Source organism: Osmerus eperlanus, chromosome 24, assembly GCF_963692335.1.
Source record: "Osmerus eperlanus chromosome 24, fOsmEpe2.1, whole genome shotgun sequence".
In the NCBI taxonomy this organism is placed as follows: domain Eukaryota; kingdom Metazoa; phylum Chordata; class Actinopteri; order Osmeriformes; family Osmeridae; genus Osmerus; species Osmerus eperlanus.
The window spans coordinates 2,503,866-2,519,705 of record NC_085041.1 but is presented as its reverse complement, the minus strand read 5'-3'; the positions used below and the strand labels follow the sequence as shown (position 1 = coordinate 2,519,705).

The 15,840-nt window shown below is 48.4% G+C and overlaps 4 protein-coding genes and 1 long non-coding RNA gene across 6 annotated transcripts; 4 read left to right on the top strand and 1 right to left on the bottom strand.

Moving 5' to 3' along the window:
• Positions 1 to 156: 156 nt before the first annotated feature.
• Positions 157 to 4,043, bottom strand: LOC134010962 (uncharacterized). Of its 2 annotated transcripts, none has more exons than XR_009928357.1 (2): positions 3,815 to 4,043; positions 157 to 701 (listed from the first exon to the last, which is right to left on the bottom strand). It is a non-coding gene; the product is annotated as an uncharacterized LOC134010962 (long non-coding RNA). The 2 variants fall into 2 exon arrangements; XR_009928358.1 differs by lacking the exon at positions 3,815 to 4,043 and adding an exon at positions 3,446 to 3,564.
• Positions 370 to 2,170, top strand: si:dkeyp-51f12.2 (uncharacterized protein LOC100151460 homolog). The gene is made up of 2 exons (XM_062450293.1): positions 370 to 677; positions 1,518 to 2,170. The coding sequence occupies exons 1-2, from the start codon at positions 370 to 372 to the stop codon at positions 1,753 to 1,755; spliced, it is 546 nt and encodes a 181-aa protein (XP_062306277.1). The 3' UTR covers positions 1,756 to 2,170.
• Positions 3,623 to 6,105, top strand: si:dkeyp-51f12.3 (uncharacterized protein LOC107988041 homolog). The gene is made up of 4 exons (XM_062450300.1): positions 3,623 to 3,761; positions 3,890 to 4,227; positions 5,059 to 5,399; positions 5,655 to 6,105. The coding sequence occupies exons 2-3, from the start codon at positions 3,977 to 3,979 to the stop codon at positions 5,216 to 5,218; spliced, it is 411 nt and encodes a 136-aa protein (XP_062306284.1). The 5' UTR covers positions 3,623 to 3,761; positions 3,890 to 3,976; the 3' UTR covers positions 5,219 to 5,399; positions 5,655 to 6,105.
• Positions 6,106 to 6,646: 541 nt separating this feature from the next.
• On the top strand, positions 6,647 to 7,699 carry bsnd (barttin CLCNK type accessory subunit beta). The gene is made up of 3 exons (XM_062450304.1): positions 6,647 to 6,823; positions 7,060 to 7,139; positions 7,558 to 7,699. The coding sequence occupies exons 1-3, from the start codon at positions 6,647 to 6,649 to the stop codon at positions 7,697 to 7,699; spliced, it is 399 nt and encodes a 132-aa protein (XP_062306288.1).
• A 690-nt stretch (positions 7,700 to 8,389) lies between these two features.
• Positions 8,390 to 13,329, top strand: pcsk9 (proprotein convertase subtilisin/kexin type 9). The gene is made up of 12 exons (XM_062450224.1): positions 8,390 to 8,769; positions 9,036 to 9,227; positions 9,347 to 9,479; positions 9,587 to 9,720; positions 9,892 to 10,033; positions 10,304 to 10,500; positions 11,042 to 11,225; positions 11,517 to 11,696; positions 11,774 to 11,922; positions 12,047 to 12,206; positions 12,395 to 12,564; positions 13,059 to 13,329. The coding sequence occupies exons 1-12, from the start codon at positions 8,590 to 8,592 to the stop codon at positions 13,251 to 13,253; spliced, it is 2,016 nt and encodes a 671-aa protein (XP_062306208.1). The 5' UTR covers positions 8,390 to 8,589; the 3' UTR covers positions 13,254 to 13,329.
• Positions 13,330 to 15,840: the final 2,511 nt, after the last annotated feature.

The window sequence follows — 15,840 nt, the reverse complement described above, 5'->3', positions numbered from 1 at the left end:
GCAGCCCCTTGCGCTGAAAGATATCTAGAGGACGACTGGAAATAATCTATCTACTTTTCAATTGAACAACTTCAATTTTTCGTCTAAATGACATATATGCGCCGTTTGTACCTGCTTTTTTTCTTACTGTCCAGTCATGGAGAATAAACTGTGAAATTCAAGTTGCATTCCTTATCTTTATTTTGTTTTACTTTGTTTGAGCGAGGACAATGCGATTAGAATAAACTACTGTTCAAGACTGACCTCGGTAGCCTTGCACCTCTTATAGTCTCGCACTTAGAAAACGCACTCTGGCCAATGGAAGTGACAAGGGCAGTGCGCGCACACCGGGACTTGTAGAAAAAACAACGCTCCCGACCCCTTAGCGCGATGCCTTCTCTTCACCATGGAACAATCCTCATTGGGGTGTTCCTCATCGTCACCGGGGGCTCCACGGCCTTCCTGACCTCGTCCCAGAGCCGTATGCAAGCCTTTTCCCTCTGCTGCGTGATTATGGGTGCGTTGATGCTCATACTGGGGTTATTCTGGGCCATGAACCGTAAAAGCTCCGTGAACTACACCGGCGAATACAACGGAGAGTTTCCACACTTCAATAACGACTCTGTCCACAGCAGTCACGTTCTTTTCACGTCCCCGGGACACAGCCTTCCGGAATCCCAGTCGGCATACGTGCAAAGGTGGGTCACGGAGGCATTCACTGCCTGAATTAAAAGAAAAAATATTTTGAATAAAACAGCATGTACATTGAATCAGAACAAAAGCCCTGATGTTTTATGTGAAATAACAATATGTTCTTATCCAACCTGTGTTCCTGTTGTTTTCCGAAACTAGGCTAAATGTATGGAAGCAAATCAGTGACATAATGTTTTGAATGTTAAAAGGCATTGAATACTTAATATTGAAATTTAAACAACACAGAATTCTCATATGAATATATTTCAATGTAAAATAAAATTCAGGTGGCTCAAATTCAAAACAAAAAAATTAAATCTCGATCTTAAAAAACTCAAGCCAAAAAAAATCTAGGCAAAAAAATTCTAGGTGAAAAAATTCCGGATGTTGCAATCGGATTTTTTAAAGATATTTTTTTTTCGGCTCGAATTTGATAGAGTCGATTTTTTGGGGCTTGACATTTTTAAGATTTAATTTTTTAGGCTCTAATTTGAGAAACCTGAATTTTATTTTACATGGAAATATATTCATATGAGAATTCGGTGTTGTTTAAATTTCAATATTAAGTATTCACTGCCTTTTAAAATTCAAAACATGTCACTGATTTGCTTCCATAGTGACAAAGCTGCTATACTGCCACCTAGCGTCCATTAACCACAATTGCCTTCCCCACGCATGACTGTCTAGCCTCCTGTTCCTCCCCTCCCAGTGGCAACAAACACATGATTATTTCTCCTCACCAGGGTTTAATCCACAACTATAACTACAACTATTTCAGCAACAGCTGTTCAACGCAGGCATGAGCGATTCTGGCATTAACTTAGTGTGTTTGTGTGTGTGTTCAGGACCCTGGAGTGTCAGAGGCACGGGCCCTACTGCGGGGACTTTGACCGCCCCCCCGTGGACCCAGGTTGTTTTAGCCCAGCCCCTCACCCCCCTCCCTGGCTGGGGCCTCCCCCTCCATATGAGGTGGCCATCAAGACCACCTGCAGCTCCACACACCTGCGACGAGCCTACTCAGACTCTCACCTAGCATCCGAACCACTGTTCGGGCGATCGCGAGAGATCAGTTTTGAGGTGTGACACTTTTTGTGACAACCCCCCCCTACCCCCCACCCCGCTCAACAGTTCCTCTCCACCTATGAGACTGTAGGAGGGATGCTGCCGTTTTGACACCATGGGTTTGAATATGGGCCTCTTGAACTGAAACTGACCTTTGAGTTGGTCTGAGTTGACCTTTAGATTCTCAAACGGTCACACACAAGTACTCCTTCACCTCATCTTTTTGCCATCACGTACACACAGACACACACAGCTAACTCAATGTGTTTGTTGATTTGAGTGTGTGTGTGTGTGAGTTCCTGTTAAGGAGCATCTTTCCACCTCTAACCCCAGCTCTATAGGCTATGCATGGTTCACAAACACCTTTGATTGGATGATTTTCCATGTTCTGTTCTGTCATGTTTTCAATTAATAAAGGAGAGATGATGATGCTATGTTTCATACCTATAAGGGCATTGTTATAATTGTTTGTGCTCTTGAAGAGGACTCGAGAGCCAGGCAGGCCGTGTCTTCCCCCACTCCTTTCACTCTCGCGCTTGGAACCAACAACCTTGAACGCCTTCTATTTTTAAATCAATCATCAAGTTTAAATAAACTGATATGAGGGGGTTCAGATCCGTCATCCACATAAAATATGGCTAATACAAGTTTTGGCTTTCAAAATATTTCCACGATAAAACATTCCAAGAATATGAAAACTAAGTAAGAAATAAACTAATATCTTAACGGATTTGATAAGTCTTCTTGGCCGCGTCCAGGGACTGGTAATGCAATAGCCTATGCAGAAGCCAAAGCTCTACGGATGCTATGAATAATTTTGTTAACAAACATATTCAGTTCAAGTTCAAACTTCTCTTGCCACAGATAACTACACATATATATATATATATATATATATATTTTTTTTGGGGGGGGGGGAGTTTTTCCTTGTCTTCCTTGAGGGTTTAGGTTGGTTGAGGGGCAGTTCTATGGGCGTATGTGAAGCCCTCTGTGACATGCTTGCGTGTAAAAAGGGCTATACAAATAAATTTGATTTGATTTGATACACATCCAAACATTTATATAGTTATCGACAACGCTCTACTAGTTTCGCTGCTGGTATCCTGTTACTCCGCAGTCTCCTCACTCGTTAGGCTACCAACATTTCTAAACGATTGTCCTCTGAAGGCTAAACCTGATAATATTGTCAAGACAATAATCCTACACAGCCAAGCGAAGAGATACCATTTGAGTAATTATCACAAATAATGAATTGCCTGTGTATTGTTTGTCAATCTCAAGAGAACAATATAAGCCAAACAAAACAATTGCGGTCTCTCGTGAGGGCAGGCATCAAGCCGCACAATGATTGGTTGAAAAGATGTGACAGTCCTTTGATTAGAAGATGCCCCAAAATGCAGATCTGGGATCAGGTTTCACCATCCCCAGTCGCATGTGTTGAAAAAGTAAACTGATCCTGAATCCGCAGCCAGGAAATTCAGAAAAGTAAAACATCGTATTTGTGAAATGACAGAATTATCGTACACTTGAGAGGTCTGTTGAGCATTATTGATCGCACATTGTAAAGGGCAACATTTGAAGTAGCCTACCTAACATCTGGCAACACTATTCGTCACCAAAAAAAACGTTTTCTAAACTGACTTCCTCTGACCGCATGCAATCCGCAGTGAGCAGCATACCCCGAGTGCGTGCCGAGCCCACGAATACATACCGTTTTTCAGTAGCTGTTATACATCGATTTGGACAAGTTAACTTCAGCAGGGAACTGAGGAAAGCAAACGAATGATAAGCAGTGGATTTTATGTAGGCTACTTTAGGCAACGGGCGCGGTCAACCCAACTGCTTGAATTGAGAAACCTTCCTTCGGCTCAAATAATGGGACATGCACACCACATTGGACAGAAGCGTCGGAAAGGATGTAAAATCCGATGAAAACGACAAGCTAAAACGTTCGACTTGGATAAGCGAATATTCTTCTTCATCTTTCAGTCTCTGGCTTGTTGTAGCCTAAACAGTCTACAGCGAGGGTAAGGATTTGCGCCAACGCACGCACACACGCTCAAAACACACACACACGCACAGTTTCACTGGCAGGAAATAGCTGTGTTTTTGATAAAAACTCAAAAACCAACACGTCGGTCTCTCTCTCCTTTAGGCAAACTGTCATGATAGCAGAGGCCGGCTGGTGTTCCCAAAGGAACCGTTGGTGAGAGGAGCCCTGGGAAAGGAGGGGTACTGAAGGATGCCCTCCGCCCAGGGCACGCTGTTGACCCTGGGCTTGGTGCTGTTTGTCGTGGGGGTGGTGACACACTTTTGCATCCGTTTAGAGCCAGTGCATCTGCTGGGTATTTACCTGGGATTCGGAGGGTTGGCCATGGTGATGATAGGACTGTGTGTTTCTATGAAGAAAGTGGTGGCCGTCCCGGGTCACTTCCTGTTGCACCCTCGGACGGGCACACGCTTCAGTCAGCAACAGGCTCTGGCCATACAGAGGTATACACTCACTCACACACACACACACACACACACACACACACACACACACACACACACACACTCAAAGACAAATATTTACACCCACCCACACACAGGAGGTCAGTGTTTGGGTCAGAGACAAGGTAAGGCCTTAGTCACTCAAGTTGTCTTCAGTTTGAAGACAAAGAGACAGATTCAGAATAGCGATATTGGGGTAAACAAAGAGCATCTACCACTCCCAATAATCACACACACACACATACACACACACGCACACAGTGTGCTGGAGAGAGCCCTCCACCCTTATCCATGGCTGTCAGGGAGTTTAAACAAGCCTGCTCAGTGTTCAGTGTCCCTGCGACACAGCAGCCAGGAAAACAGTGTCCATTAGCATGAGTATATTCCTCCTGCTGACAGTAACCAGAGAAAGCTCAGACATCTCTGGCTCGTAGTCCTCAGCGAATCCCGACCTCGGTTTAACCTGTAGCCCGCAGACAGATCATGCGTCTTACTCCTTGTGACAGATGTGTATAACTAGTCTAGAGGACGAACTTGCCTCCCCTAATGCTTTTCTATTTCTGTTTCTTCTTACATTTACATTGAGTCATTTAGCAGATGCTCTTATCCAGAGCGACTTACAGTAAGTACAGGGACATTCCCCCCGAGGCAAGTAGGGTGAAGTGCTTTTCCCAAGGACACAACGTCATTTGGCACGAACCGGCACACACACATTTCGCTCGAACCGGCAACCTTCTGATTAATAGCCCGATTCCCTAACCGCTCAGCCATCGGACCCCCTTCTTCTTCTGTTTGTTCCTTCTGGCTCGCTTACCTCCCCTCTCTTGGCAGGAGGTTGGACCGAGTCCGCAGGGAAATGTCCGAGGACCCGGAGATCCCGAGGCCCCCCCCGGAGTCCCCCATGTCCTCCACCCCCCCTCCCTGGGACATGGAGCCGCCCCCCTCCTACGACACCGTCATGAAGAACCAGGGCCACGCCCTCCAGCAATGACCTTTCACCCCAGACGGGGGGACCGAGCCCGTGACACAGGGAAGCGACGACAGCAAAAACAATGTTTCCGTCCATCTGTGCCTTCATGTTGTGGGTGATGACTCACAGAGGGGGAAACCCCACACCAAAGCTAGTCCAACAAAGTTAACACGACTGTGATGAGATCTGTGCCTTAACCCTTGTGTTATCTTCGGGTCATTCTGACCCATCAGTCATTGTGACCCACCGTCGTATTGCGACAAATTTACCTCATACAAAAACAAAGTGAAGCATTTTCTTTTAACTGTCGGGCTGTCTCAGACCCCCCACATTGGAATGGTTAAAAGAAAATAATTTTTATTTGTTTTTGTATTGGGTAAAATTGGGTAAACACAACAATGGTTCGTTATGAACCTTTGGGTCATGTGACCCGAAGGCAGCACGAGGGTTAAGACAGCAAAGTGAAAACTCAAGACTAGAGCTGGACCTTTCCAGAGTGGAACGGCAGGAAACACGACTGTAACCTTGACTGAGACCCTCACACAAAACCGGCCTTGTCCCTCCAGGAATGTCAGTCAGAATTCTGTCCCCTGATCTTTTAGAAACCCCTCTCTTCTGCTTGCCCGTCCACATGTATCCATGGGTTCGTCTGTCTGATGGAATGATGACCGCTTGTGTTGACATGCTCTATAGTGCCTTGTTGAAAGCAGAGAACGAACAGACAACATTTCAGTATTTTTTTCGGCCAGCAAGATTGTGGCCACCATTTGGAAGAATGTTCAGTTGTGTTCTGTGATGTCACAGGAAACGTGAGTTTGTGTACAAGTGGGTGGAGTTTCAGTTCACATTTCTACATGAATAAGTCTCAGGCTTTAAATGTACCAAACAGTCAAAAATAAACATGCGATGCAAAATGTGTTTGACATGATTTTCTGGGATCTTTGAAAGCCACATTCTGGTGAAAGTGCAAAGTGCACTTAAAGCTTATTTGTGTTACAAAAATAATCACTTTTCATATCATTTGAGGAAAAATAATAGGGTAAAAGTCAGCATTAAGACATTTTTTAACCCAAAATGTCAAGTCTAGTCGACACAGACAAAAATACTAATACAAATATCTTAAGGGAGTACTATTTAATTACTTGAAACCATTTTAAAGGCATGCAATGGTCAGTCCTGCCGACGGCAAGGTGACCTGTGCGAACCAAACACACACTTGCTGCTCTTCCTGTAGGCTGTAATACCCAACAGACTGGAACCCCCTCCTCCCTCACCTCCAGAGACTCGGCCACAGAGCCACAGTCTATCTGCCACACACCACACACTCGCACCACACAGACGGCTCGGATATCAACATTTAGCAGGTACACGTGGATCAAGGAAAGGGCAATCGACAGCTAGCTTCCTTTAATCCTAACGGATTGGGGCCCAGGAAGTGTCAGTCCAGCCATGGTTGAGGGGAAGCCTTACCGCTACGGGCTGATCGTGGTGGGTCTGTGTGTGGCGGCGGTGGGCCTCTTCATCATGACTCAGGAGCGCCCGCACGTCTACGCCACGCTGTGCACTCTGGGAGTCGTCATGGTGACCCTTGGGACGGCCTGGAGCCTCTGCCAGTGCTACCCTAAGGTGTGTGTGTGAGTGTGTGTGTGTGTGTGGGGGGGGGGGTAGAATACGTTTGAAACCACCTATACACAGTTCCATATCTTAGCAGAACTGGAAAAGATTCTTAATAAATATGTGGTTTGTGTGTGTGTGTGTGCGGGTAGGTAGAATCAGTTTGAAACCGCCTATACAGAGTTCTATATCTTAGCAGAACAACTGGAGAAGATTCTTAATAAATAGGTGGTGTGTGTGTGTCACAGATAATACTGATCCATCAGAGCCAGGATGAGAAGACGGCACAAGATTCTATGAATGTGGGCATGGATGCGAAACACCCCAGGTACACACACACACACCCTCACACATACAGCCCATTGGTGGTGAGTGATCGCCCAGACTTTAATCCCTCACTGAGGTCTGCCTGTGTGTCCTGCAGTGTCTCACCCTGGAGACAGACAGCAGAGATACAGACACTATCCAGCAAGCTGTGTGTGTGTGTGTGTGTGAGAGAGAGAGATGAGGGCTGAAATAACACACACACACACACACTACTGACTACTGATGGGATTGCTGTATTATTGATTATTATGGGATGGGGCAGTGGAAACAGGCAGAGAAAGGATTGTAGGAGCAGATAAGGACAGATGGGCCCATAAGGAGAAGATGAAGGAGGGAGTTTTAATTTGACCATCTATAGTAAAGAAAAGAATGAGTTCCTTGCTGTTTGTGCTCCTCTCCTTACCTCTCCTCCTCTCCAGTCCTGCTGCAGAGCCATTGGTTACCATCCATGCAGAGAAAACAGGTGACCCCTCCCAAACGATGCTTCTGGCCAATCACTGTACAGCAGACACCAGAGTCCTCCTGTCTTCCCACAGCTGTCCCACACTGCATCTGACCTGACCCCTGACCCCAAGAGTCAAAACATCTTTATGAGTGCTTCAATGTGATTTAATATCAATACATTTTTCCTTCTGCTATTTTCATCACCTCCTGTATATTCTGTTCTACCCAATAAAAGTCTTGTCTGTATATCTTTCTGCCACTGTTTTAGACGGAATGAGTTACCTTGCGGACGGTGTTCAGTCAAACCTGCTATGTCGAGATAACAGCTTTAGGTGGCGCTGTTCGATCAGATTTGGTTGACTTGAGTTAACGTTTCATTCTTAGTAAATCTAACGACTGCAGTGTAGAAACGTTCTGTTCCAAACACAAGGTCGGGCAACTACATCAATTCAATAGATTTTTCAGGACGATATAATCTACAATAACCTACAACCAAAACTTTACAGTTAATTTATCTGTGTATTTGTTAAGATGCAAAAATGAACTTACATGGCGAATAACCTAATTCTGATTCTGATGAGTAAATTATTCGCGTGATGGGTATGTCTTGATACATAAAAAGGCATTACACGTCTCTACAAAATAAAGCTTTGGAGAACCCCCCCTCAAAGCTGTAATCTGACTCCTGCACGACGGCAATTGAAGGTGTTTTCAGAGGAGAGTAATCATTCGATACAAAAGGTGGCGAGAGCCCAATGCCAGCCAGCCGAGTCCCCGCCTCGAGTGGTAACTTTCCAAATTGACAGTTTTTTTTTAATTTCAAGACTATTAATGGTTCGGAGCTCTTATCCCACCAAGTCCACAAGGTGTCTTTGGAGAAGGTGCGACTAACGGCCACAACCCCAATAGAAACTCCCATCAGTGATGCCCATAACCCGCATCCATATCTGATCAATTTTTTGTAATTCAGGACACTTTTCTTGCTAAGCCATACAGTCTGTGCTAGAATGAAGCATCTTTTACAACGGTTGGCTGTCGCGCTCTGTTTGTGCGCGTCCAGCCTAGTGACAGCTAACGTGCAGGATTATTCCGAGGAAGATGCGATGATACTGGAACTGATTCGCCAGGACGGAACCGAATCCGAGTCCGGTTCCCTGCCACCCGCTGAGTTCCTCAGATGTAACAAGGTAAATCATTAAGTCAAATATTAACAAATGCATTATAATTTTGGGCAGTCTGCACTTGTTTTAATAGCTTCCACTATGGTACTTAACTGAAGCTGATGTACTGATTGGTCATAGAGAGAGAGAGATGGAGAGGGCAGACTCCTACAGTATCATCCCTGGAATTATTTCAGTTGTTGTAAAATAATAGCTGGCATGAAGTACACCCACTACCCACAATCCCCCAGTCCCAGATGCTGCCTGAGGCAGAGATGTGTTGAGTGTTGCAGGCTGCGTGGCGAATCCCTGGCCAGTACCTGGTGGTTCTCCAGGGTGGGACCCACCAGACCCATGTCCAGAGGACCATCCGGAGGCTGCAGGCCAAGGCAGTCAGGAGAGGGTATCTTCTAGAGATCCTCCACACCTTCTCTGGAGCCTTCCACGGCTTCCTGGTCAAGATGAGCAGCGACGTCCTACACCTGGTAATCCCTAAACTCTGCAGCCTTACCGCTGGCTCAGGATGTCGGTCCAGTCCTGTGGATCTTGACCTTGAGCCCTGTCTGTGTGTCTGTGTGTGTGTGTGCGCGTGTGTGTGTGTCAGGCGGTGAAGCTACCCCATGTTGACTACGTAGAGGAGGACTCGTTCATCTTCGCTCAGAGCATCCCCTGGAACCTGCAGAGGTTAACACAGCCTTCCACTGAGGCTAATGACTCTGGGAAATACAACCCAGTCAGTGAGTCACACACATGCACATGCTCACATTAAAACACACACACGGCTTGAGTATTTCAAAGACTTCTGTTGACATATCCTTCCCTCTTGCTCTCCGTCTCTTTCTAGATGATGGAGGCATGGCAGAGGTGTACCTGTTGGACAGTAGCGTGCAGAGCTCTCACAGGGAGATAGAAAACCGTATCCTCATCACAGACTTCTCCAACATCCCCGAGGAGGACGGAGTCCGAGTCCACAGACAGGTGACACACACACACACCTTAATGCACACAGATGTACCGTTTGGGTACATCGAAAATCAGGATAGGCTACAGACATTCACACCACACACACGGACACTTAGTCATACACAGCTTGTTACTTTGTCTAGACGTCAGCTCCTTATCTCTCTGCCGACCTTGTCTCTCCGCCAGGCTAGCCAGTGTGACAGTCACGGCACGCACACGGCCGGCGTGGTGAGTGGGCGGGACTCCGGCGTGGCGCGCGGCGCCGCCGTGAACCTGGTGAGAGTCCTCAACTGCCAGGGCAAAGGCACGGTGTCGGGCGCTCTGGCAGGTACCCCTCCTCCCCTCACCCGTCTCTCCTCTACCTCTCTCTTATCCTGCTGCTCATATCTCAGGGTCAGATGGCTGAGCGGTTAGGGAATCCGGCTATTAATCAGAAGGTTGCCGGTTCGATTCCCGGCCGTGAAAAATGACGTGTCCTTGGGCAAGGCATTTCACCCTACTTGCCTCGGGGGGGAATGTCCCTGTACTTACTGTAAGTCGCTCTGGATAAGAGCGTCTGCTAAATGACTAAATGTAAATCTCCCCTGCCTTCTCTCAGGGATGGAGTACGTCCGTGCGGTCCTGTTGGCCCGTCCGGTGGGGTCCGTGGTGATGTTACTGCCTTTCGTTGGCGGGCTCAGCCGCTCGTTGAACACGGCGTGCAGGCGGGCAGGGGCCGACGGGGCCGTGCTCGTCGCCGCCGCCGGAAACTTCCGAGACGACGCCTGCCTTTACTCACCAGCCTCGGAGCCAGACGTAGAGCACACACACACACGTTACATTACATTTACATTTAGTCATTTAGCAGACGTTCTTATCCAGAGCGACTTACAGTAAGTACAGTGAAGTGCCTTGCCCAAGGACACAACGTCATTTGGCACGGCTGGGAATCGAACTGGCAACCATCTGATTACTAGCCCGATTCCCTCACCGCTCAGCCATCTGACTCCCCACGTTAATCATGTGCAAATGTAACGGATGTGTTCAGGGCATGAAGAGGCACAACTTATGAGTGGGTTTTCCAATTGATTTGCTCCTGCAGAAGACAATGAAACAACAAATTGCCTCCTTATTTTCTTTCTCTCTTTGCATCTCTAAAAATAATAGTGACTACAATACCTAAGTGAGATAAAATTCACAAATACAAATTGGAATTAGAAATGAACAAAGTGCAATTTTTAACTCTGTTACACACAGTGCGTTACGCCATCCGTTTCAAACCCAATGTTTCCTTCAACTCTTGTTCCCGATCGAATCCCACGTCGCCCAGCTCAAGTCTGGCGTCTGGCCCCTGCAGGTGATCACCGTCGGCGCTGTGAACTCTGAGGACCAGCCCATGGCCCTGGGCGCCGGGGGCACCAACGCGGGCCGCTGCGTCGACCTCTTTGCTCCTGGCGATGACGTCGTCAGCGCCAGCAGTGACTGCGCCACCTGCTTCACCTCTCGCTCCGGAACCTCCGCAGCCGCAGCTCACGTCGCTGGTACACACACACAACACACACAAGCGAGCGCACACACACACACGAGCGCACACACAAGCACGCAGACTACAGTAATCCAAGTATAACTCATGCTTGAAGACACACTGTCGAAAGATATCAGAGATGTGTATTAGTTACATAACACATGTTGACAATAACAAAGAACAGCTATAAAAGTAGCACGGGTTTCAGTAATTCGAGTATGAGGCGTTGCTCACACACACACACACACACACACACGAGACAGGCTGCTATCATGAGATAAGGGTGGTGTGGGTGGTGTGTGTGCAGGCGTAGCAGCAGTGATGCTGTCCTCCCATCCCAACGCCTCGTCTGTGGAGATCCTCCAGAGGATGCTGGCTCATGCCGTCCCCAGCGCCATCAACCCTTTCTCCCTGCCAGAGCCCCTCCGCCTCACCACCCCCAACCTGGTGGCGGCGCTCTCTACCTCTGAGACAGACAAAAACGCAGGTCAGACACATGGGCACACACACACACACAGACACTCTTTTGCAGTTGAAAAGAATATGATGTGTGTGTGTGTGCAGAGGAGGTGCTGCTGTGTCGGTCGGTGTGGTCGGAGAGGTCAGGGGTCAGTACCGGCGACAGGGCGGCGGCTCGCTGTCGTCACGGCGAGGAGATGATGGGCTGCACCAGCTATGCTCCGGAAGGGGGTCGCATGGGAGAGACCATCTCAGTGAGTAACCATGGTGACCGACGTCACAAACACAACCTTTTTCTCTTTTGAAAGGTTTGCCCAAGATTAGTTTTTGCACCTCGGAAGAGGATTAAAGTACACCTGTGTGTGTGTGTGTGTCTAGGAGCAGGGAGGGTACAGGGAGTGCGTGGCCCATAACGGGGGCAAAGGGGCGCACGCCATCGCTCGCTGCTGTGTGCTGGACGGCCTGAAGTGCCAGGTCCACGCCAGCCCCCATCCCGGGCAGGACGCAGAGTGTGTCAGCTCCCATCACCACCTGACTGGTACGATCCTGCCGCCCTAGCTCTGCCCTACCTCACACCGTGTGTGTGGGAGTGTGTGTGTGTGGAGGGAACGGTCAGGCCCCACTAGGATAGAAAAAAAAATCTGTGTGTGTGTCTGTATTGTGTGGGTGTGTATTGTGTGTGTGTGTGCGTAACATGTTGAACAGCTGTTTCGTCTCTCTCCCCAGGCTGCAGCTCTCTCTCCGCTGCAGAGGTCACGTCCGACTCTCGCCCTCGCCATGGTGACCGGAAACGTTGCGTGACAACGGAGCGGGTGACATCAGACGCTGTCTGCTGCCACGCCCCCTTCCTGGAATGCCGCGTGCTGGAGCATGAAGCCGTCAGAGATAACGAGGAGGTAGAGCATGATTAGTTTGTGTTGGACAGACAGAATTGTAAGAGAGTGTGTGTGTGTGTGTTGGACAGAGACAGAATGGTAAGAGAGTGTGTGTGTGTGTTGGACAGAGACAGAATGGTAAGAGAGTGTGTGTGTGTTGGACAGAATGGTAAGAGAGTGTGTGTGTGTGTGTGTGTTGGACAGAGACAGAATGGTAAGAGAGTGTGTGTGTGTGTTGGACAGAGACAGAATGGTAAGAGAGTGTGTGTGTGTTGGACAGAATGGTAAGAGAGTGTGTGTGTGTGTGTGTGTTGGACAGAATGGTAAGAGAGTGTGTGTGTGTTGGACAGAATGGTAAGAGTGTGTGTGTGTTGGACAGAATGGTAAGAGTGTGTGTGTGTTGGACAGAATGGTAAGAGAGTGTGTGTGTGGTGGAGATTTGAACCTCACATCTCTTGATCTGCAGTCAGATGCTCTAACCACTGAGCTAAACCACTCCTTCTCCTCGCCCCTAGGTGGCGCTGTCCTGTCCCCCTGGCTGGACTCTGACCGACTGCAGTGCCTCCTCTCTCGGCTCTGCGGCCCGGGGTCCCGTCGCCAGGGGCAACACCTGTCTGGTCCACCGTGCCACGGGGGTTGAGGAGGCGGTAGTCATGGCAACCTGCTGCCGCGTCAGCCGGTCACAGCCGCCCACCGGCCCCAAACACTGACAGGCTCCTCCCACCCGCCTCGTCGTCATCACCATGGAAACAGCAAATGAACACAAGCAGGTGGTCTTTTCGGTTTCCTGACTAAATGTACCTGCCACCCCGACCACTTACAGACAGCTCAGCCACTCTATTCAGAAACATGGGGTTTTACTCTAGCATGGCTGGTCTTATACATTTTCAGTATTTTTTCTGTAGTAAAGTTTAGAATGTGAACGTTATGTATGTCTATTATGCATGGATTTAATTTCTTACCAACTGTATTTGAGTATTTTGTACCATTATATACATTTACATGACTTTTACAATAAAATAAACTCGATAAATATCTGTGCATCATTCTTGAATTCATCTTCTCATTTCGATTCAGTAGTGTGTCATCTCGCTCAAAAAACGAAACCACGTTTGCAAAACGTTGTGCATTCCAGTTTATTTTATATCAAATTTCCCCATAATCAAACTCCAATGTACAAATTAAAACAGGGTTTTAACATGCATTGCCCCCGTCAGACAGACGCTCATCAGAAGTGAATGTTCAAAGCTGAATGACTGAATAAAAACCCATCCAGTCTCCCCCGCCCCACCCCGTTCCTCCACCCCCACCCCATTCCCCCCTTCACCTATACATCCCTCCCTCCATCCATTTGTCCATCCCGCTGATAAAAAACTAAACAAAAAAAAGATTGATTGGAACTCCTCTGAAAGGGACTACAGGTGCTGAGGAGGGTCAAAGTTAGAAGACAGCGGGCTTAACTGAAGTCTCAGTGCCCAGCTGGAGTATAGTAGTGAGTGCTGTGACCCGGGCCTAGTCCTCTGAGTCCTACACCGAGACACAGACAAACAGCCCTGCCAGACAGCACGAGGCAGGGGGGGCGTACGAGAGGGAGCGAGGTAGAGACAGAGGGTGATGAGAATGTGAGAGAGAGAGAGGGAGCGACAGAGGGAGGGAGAGAGGGAGAGAGATAGAGTAGAGCGAGAGAGAAAAAGAGATTGATAACACAGCAAACCAGAGCAGGACCCAGTCTGTCAATCAACAGTACAGTACTGCATGACTAAAGACCACCAGTCACTGGGACACATGCAGACAGCAGCAGTGGGCGGACCCAGGTAGAGGCAGAGAATGACGGGCGGGGATGGCAGCAAATCAAAAGAGCAAATAAGCTTGTCCTTTACCAAGGATCCGAGTGCCGATTGGCTGAAATAAAGGAGGAAGTAGAAGGCTGTGATTTCACTCTCCACTTCACACAGGAACCACTTCATATGACTGATAGGTCCTCACACACTGTAAACATGAAACTGTTAAAGCTGGGACGAACATGCATGTCACGTCAAGTCTGGTCCGGTCCAGTCCGATCTGGTCTAGTCGGGTCTGTTCTAGTGTTGTCTAGAGTAGTCAAGACCATGGCCATTGATAAGAAGCTATGGCACTGCACAAACTGCTGCGTGATTCAGAACCAAAATGGCCCTAATGAAAATGAGAGTATGAACTTCACTAAGAGGAGCTCTTGGTACATCTAAGGTTCTGGTCTAGTCCGGTCTGGTCTAGTTCGGTCTAAGCTACATAAAGAGAAGCAGCATTTCGCGGTCACCAAACCCTGTCCTGCTAAACCCTGTTGAGTGAGGAGAGGAGCCCCCCCTGGTGGTTCTCAGCGAAGAAGCAGCACACAGCAGCAACAATCCTACTGTCCTTGGCACAGCACCCACAGGTACACCCATGTGTTGGGCGGAGGAGCCAGGCGCAGACCCAGTCGCAGGGAAGGGAGGTGTGAAAGCGAGCAACCACCCTGGTCGGTGGTGCCAAGATGGGGGGGTTCACGCTACAAGCCCCTTCCCCTTGGAGGGTTAGGAAGGGAGAGGGGCGAGAGGTGAGGAGGGGGTCTGGGTCAGTCGGGAGGTAAAGGCACTTAGTCTCCCGGAGGTGGGGTCTGGGGGAGGGAGGGGGAGGGTCTGGGTCTGGCTTAGGGCTCCTCTGGGTTTCCAAAAGGCAGAGACACAAAGGCAGACAACACAAAACAAGGTGAGTTGGCAAATCAAACCTGATAAAGCACAGATGTGAGGACCTGTGTGTGTGTGTGTGCTCACACACCATCTATGTGCACAGAGTTGGTTACAGTGTGGTGTAGGGAACCAGGGGCAAGGCCCACAACTGAAGCTGTATGTGTATATATATATATATTACAATTGGCACTCAAACATAAAATTTGCTCCCAAAACTCCTCGCTGGTTGGCACCAATGCCCAGGGCCCTCTGAGGGCATCTTCCCTGGCATGAGGTCGAGTCCGTCATCCTAAACTGCATCTGTTCATTCGGGTCGGGGGAAAAAAAACTAGCAAGATGACAAAAAAAAAAAAAAAAACGAAAGAAGAAAAACATGGATTGGGGTAAAATCCAGCGAATTTGCTGCTCGTCGGCTAGGAGACAGGGACACCGTGGGCTCTTCACTGATTGGCTGTGGGCGTGGTTCTGTCCCGCGTAGCTTGGGGAGGGGGGGGTGAAGAAAGGGACTCGCCGTTTCGCGGGGTTACCGCGGTAACCACAGCGGTTGCTAGGGCGATGACAGTGACCGGCTAAGGGAGGTGTGTGTGTGTGT

Coding starts and splice junctions, on each gene's coding strand:
- si:dkeyp-51f12.2 (XM_062450293.1), top strand. CDS start 370: ATGCCTTCTCTTCACCATGGAACAATCCTCATTGGGGTGTTCCTCATC. Junction 678..1,517: donor CAGTCGGCATACGTGCAAAG/GTGGGTCACGGA, acceptor GTGTGTGTTCAG/GACCCTGGAGTGTCAGAGGC.
- si:dkeyp-51f12.3 (XM_062450300.1), top strand. CDS start 3,977: ATGCCCTCCGCCCAGGGCACGCTGTTGACCCTGGGCTTGGTGCTGTTT. Junction 4,228..5,058: donor CAGGCTCTGGCCATACAGAG/GTATACACTCAC, acceptor CTCTCTTGGCAG/GAGGTTGGACCGAGTCCGCA.
- pcsk9 (XM_062450224.1), top strand. CDS start 8,590: ATGAAGCATCTTTTACAACGGTTGGCTGTCGCGCTCTGTTTGTGCGCG. Junction 9,480..9,586: donor TGGGAAATACAACCCAGTCA/GTGAGTCACACA, acceptor GTCTCTTTCTAG/ATGATGGAGGCATGGCAGAG. Junction 11,923..12,046: donor GCATGGGAGAGACCATCTCA/GTGAGTAACCAT, acceptor GTGTGTGTCTAG/GAGCAGGGAGGGTACAGGGA.
- bsnd (XM_062450304.1), top strand. CDS start 6,647: ATGGTTGAGGGGAAGCCTTACCGCTACGGGCTGATCGTGGTGGGTCTG. Junction 6,824..7,059: donor TCTGCCAGTGCTACCCTAAG/GTGTGTGTGTGA, acceptor TGTGTGTCACAG/ATAATACTGATCCATCAGAG. Junction 7,140..7,557: donor ATGGATGCGAAACACCCCAG/GTACACACACAC, acceptor CCTCCTCTCCAG/TCCTGCTGCAGAGCCATTGG.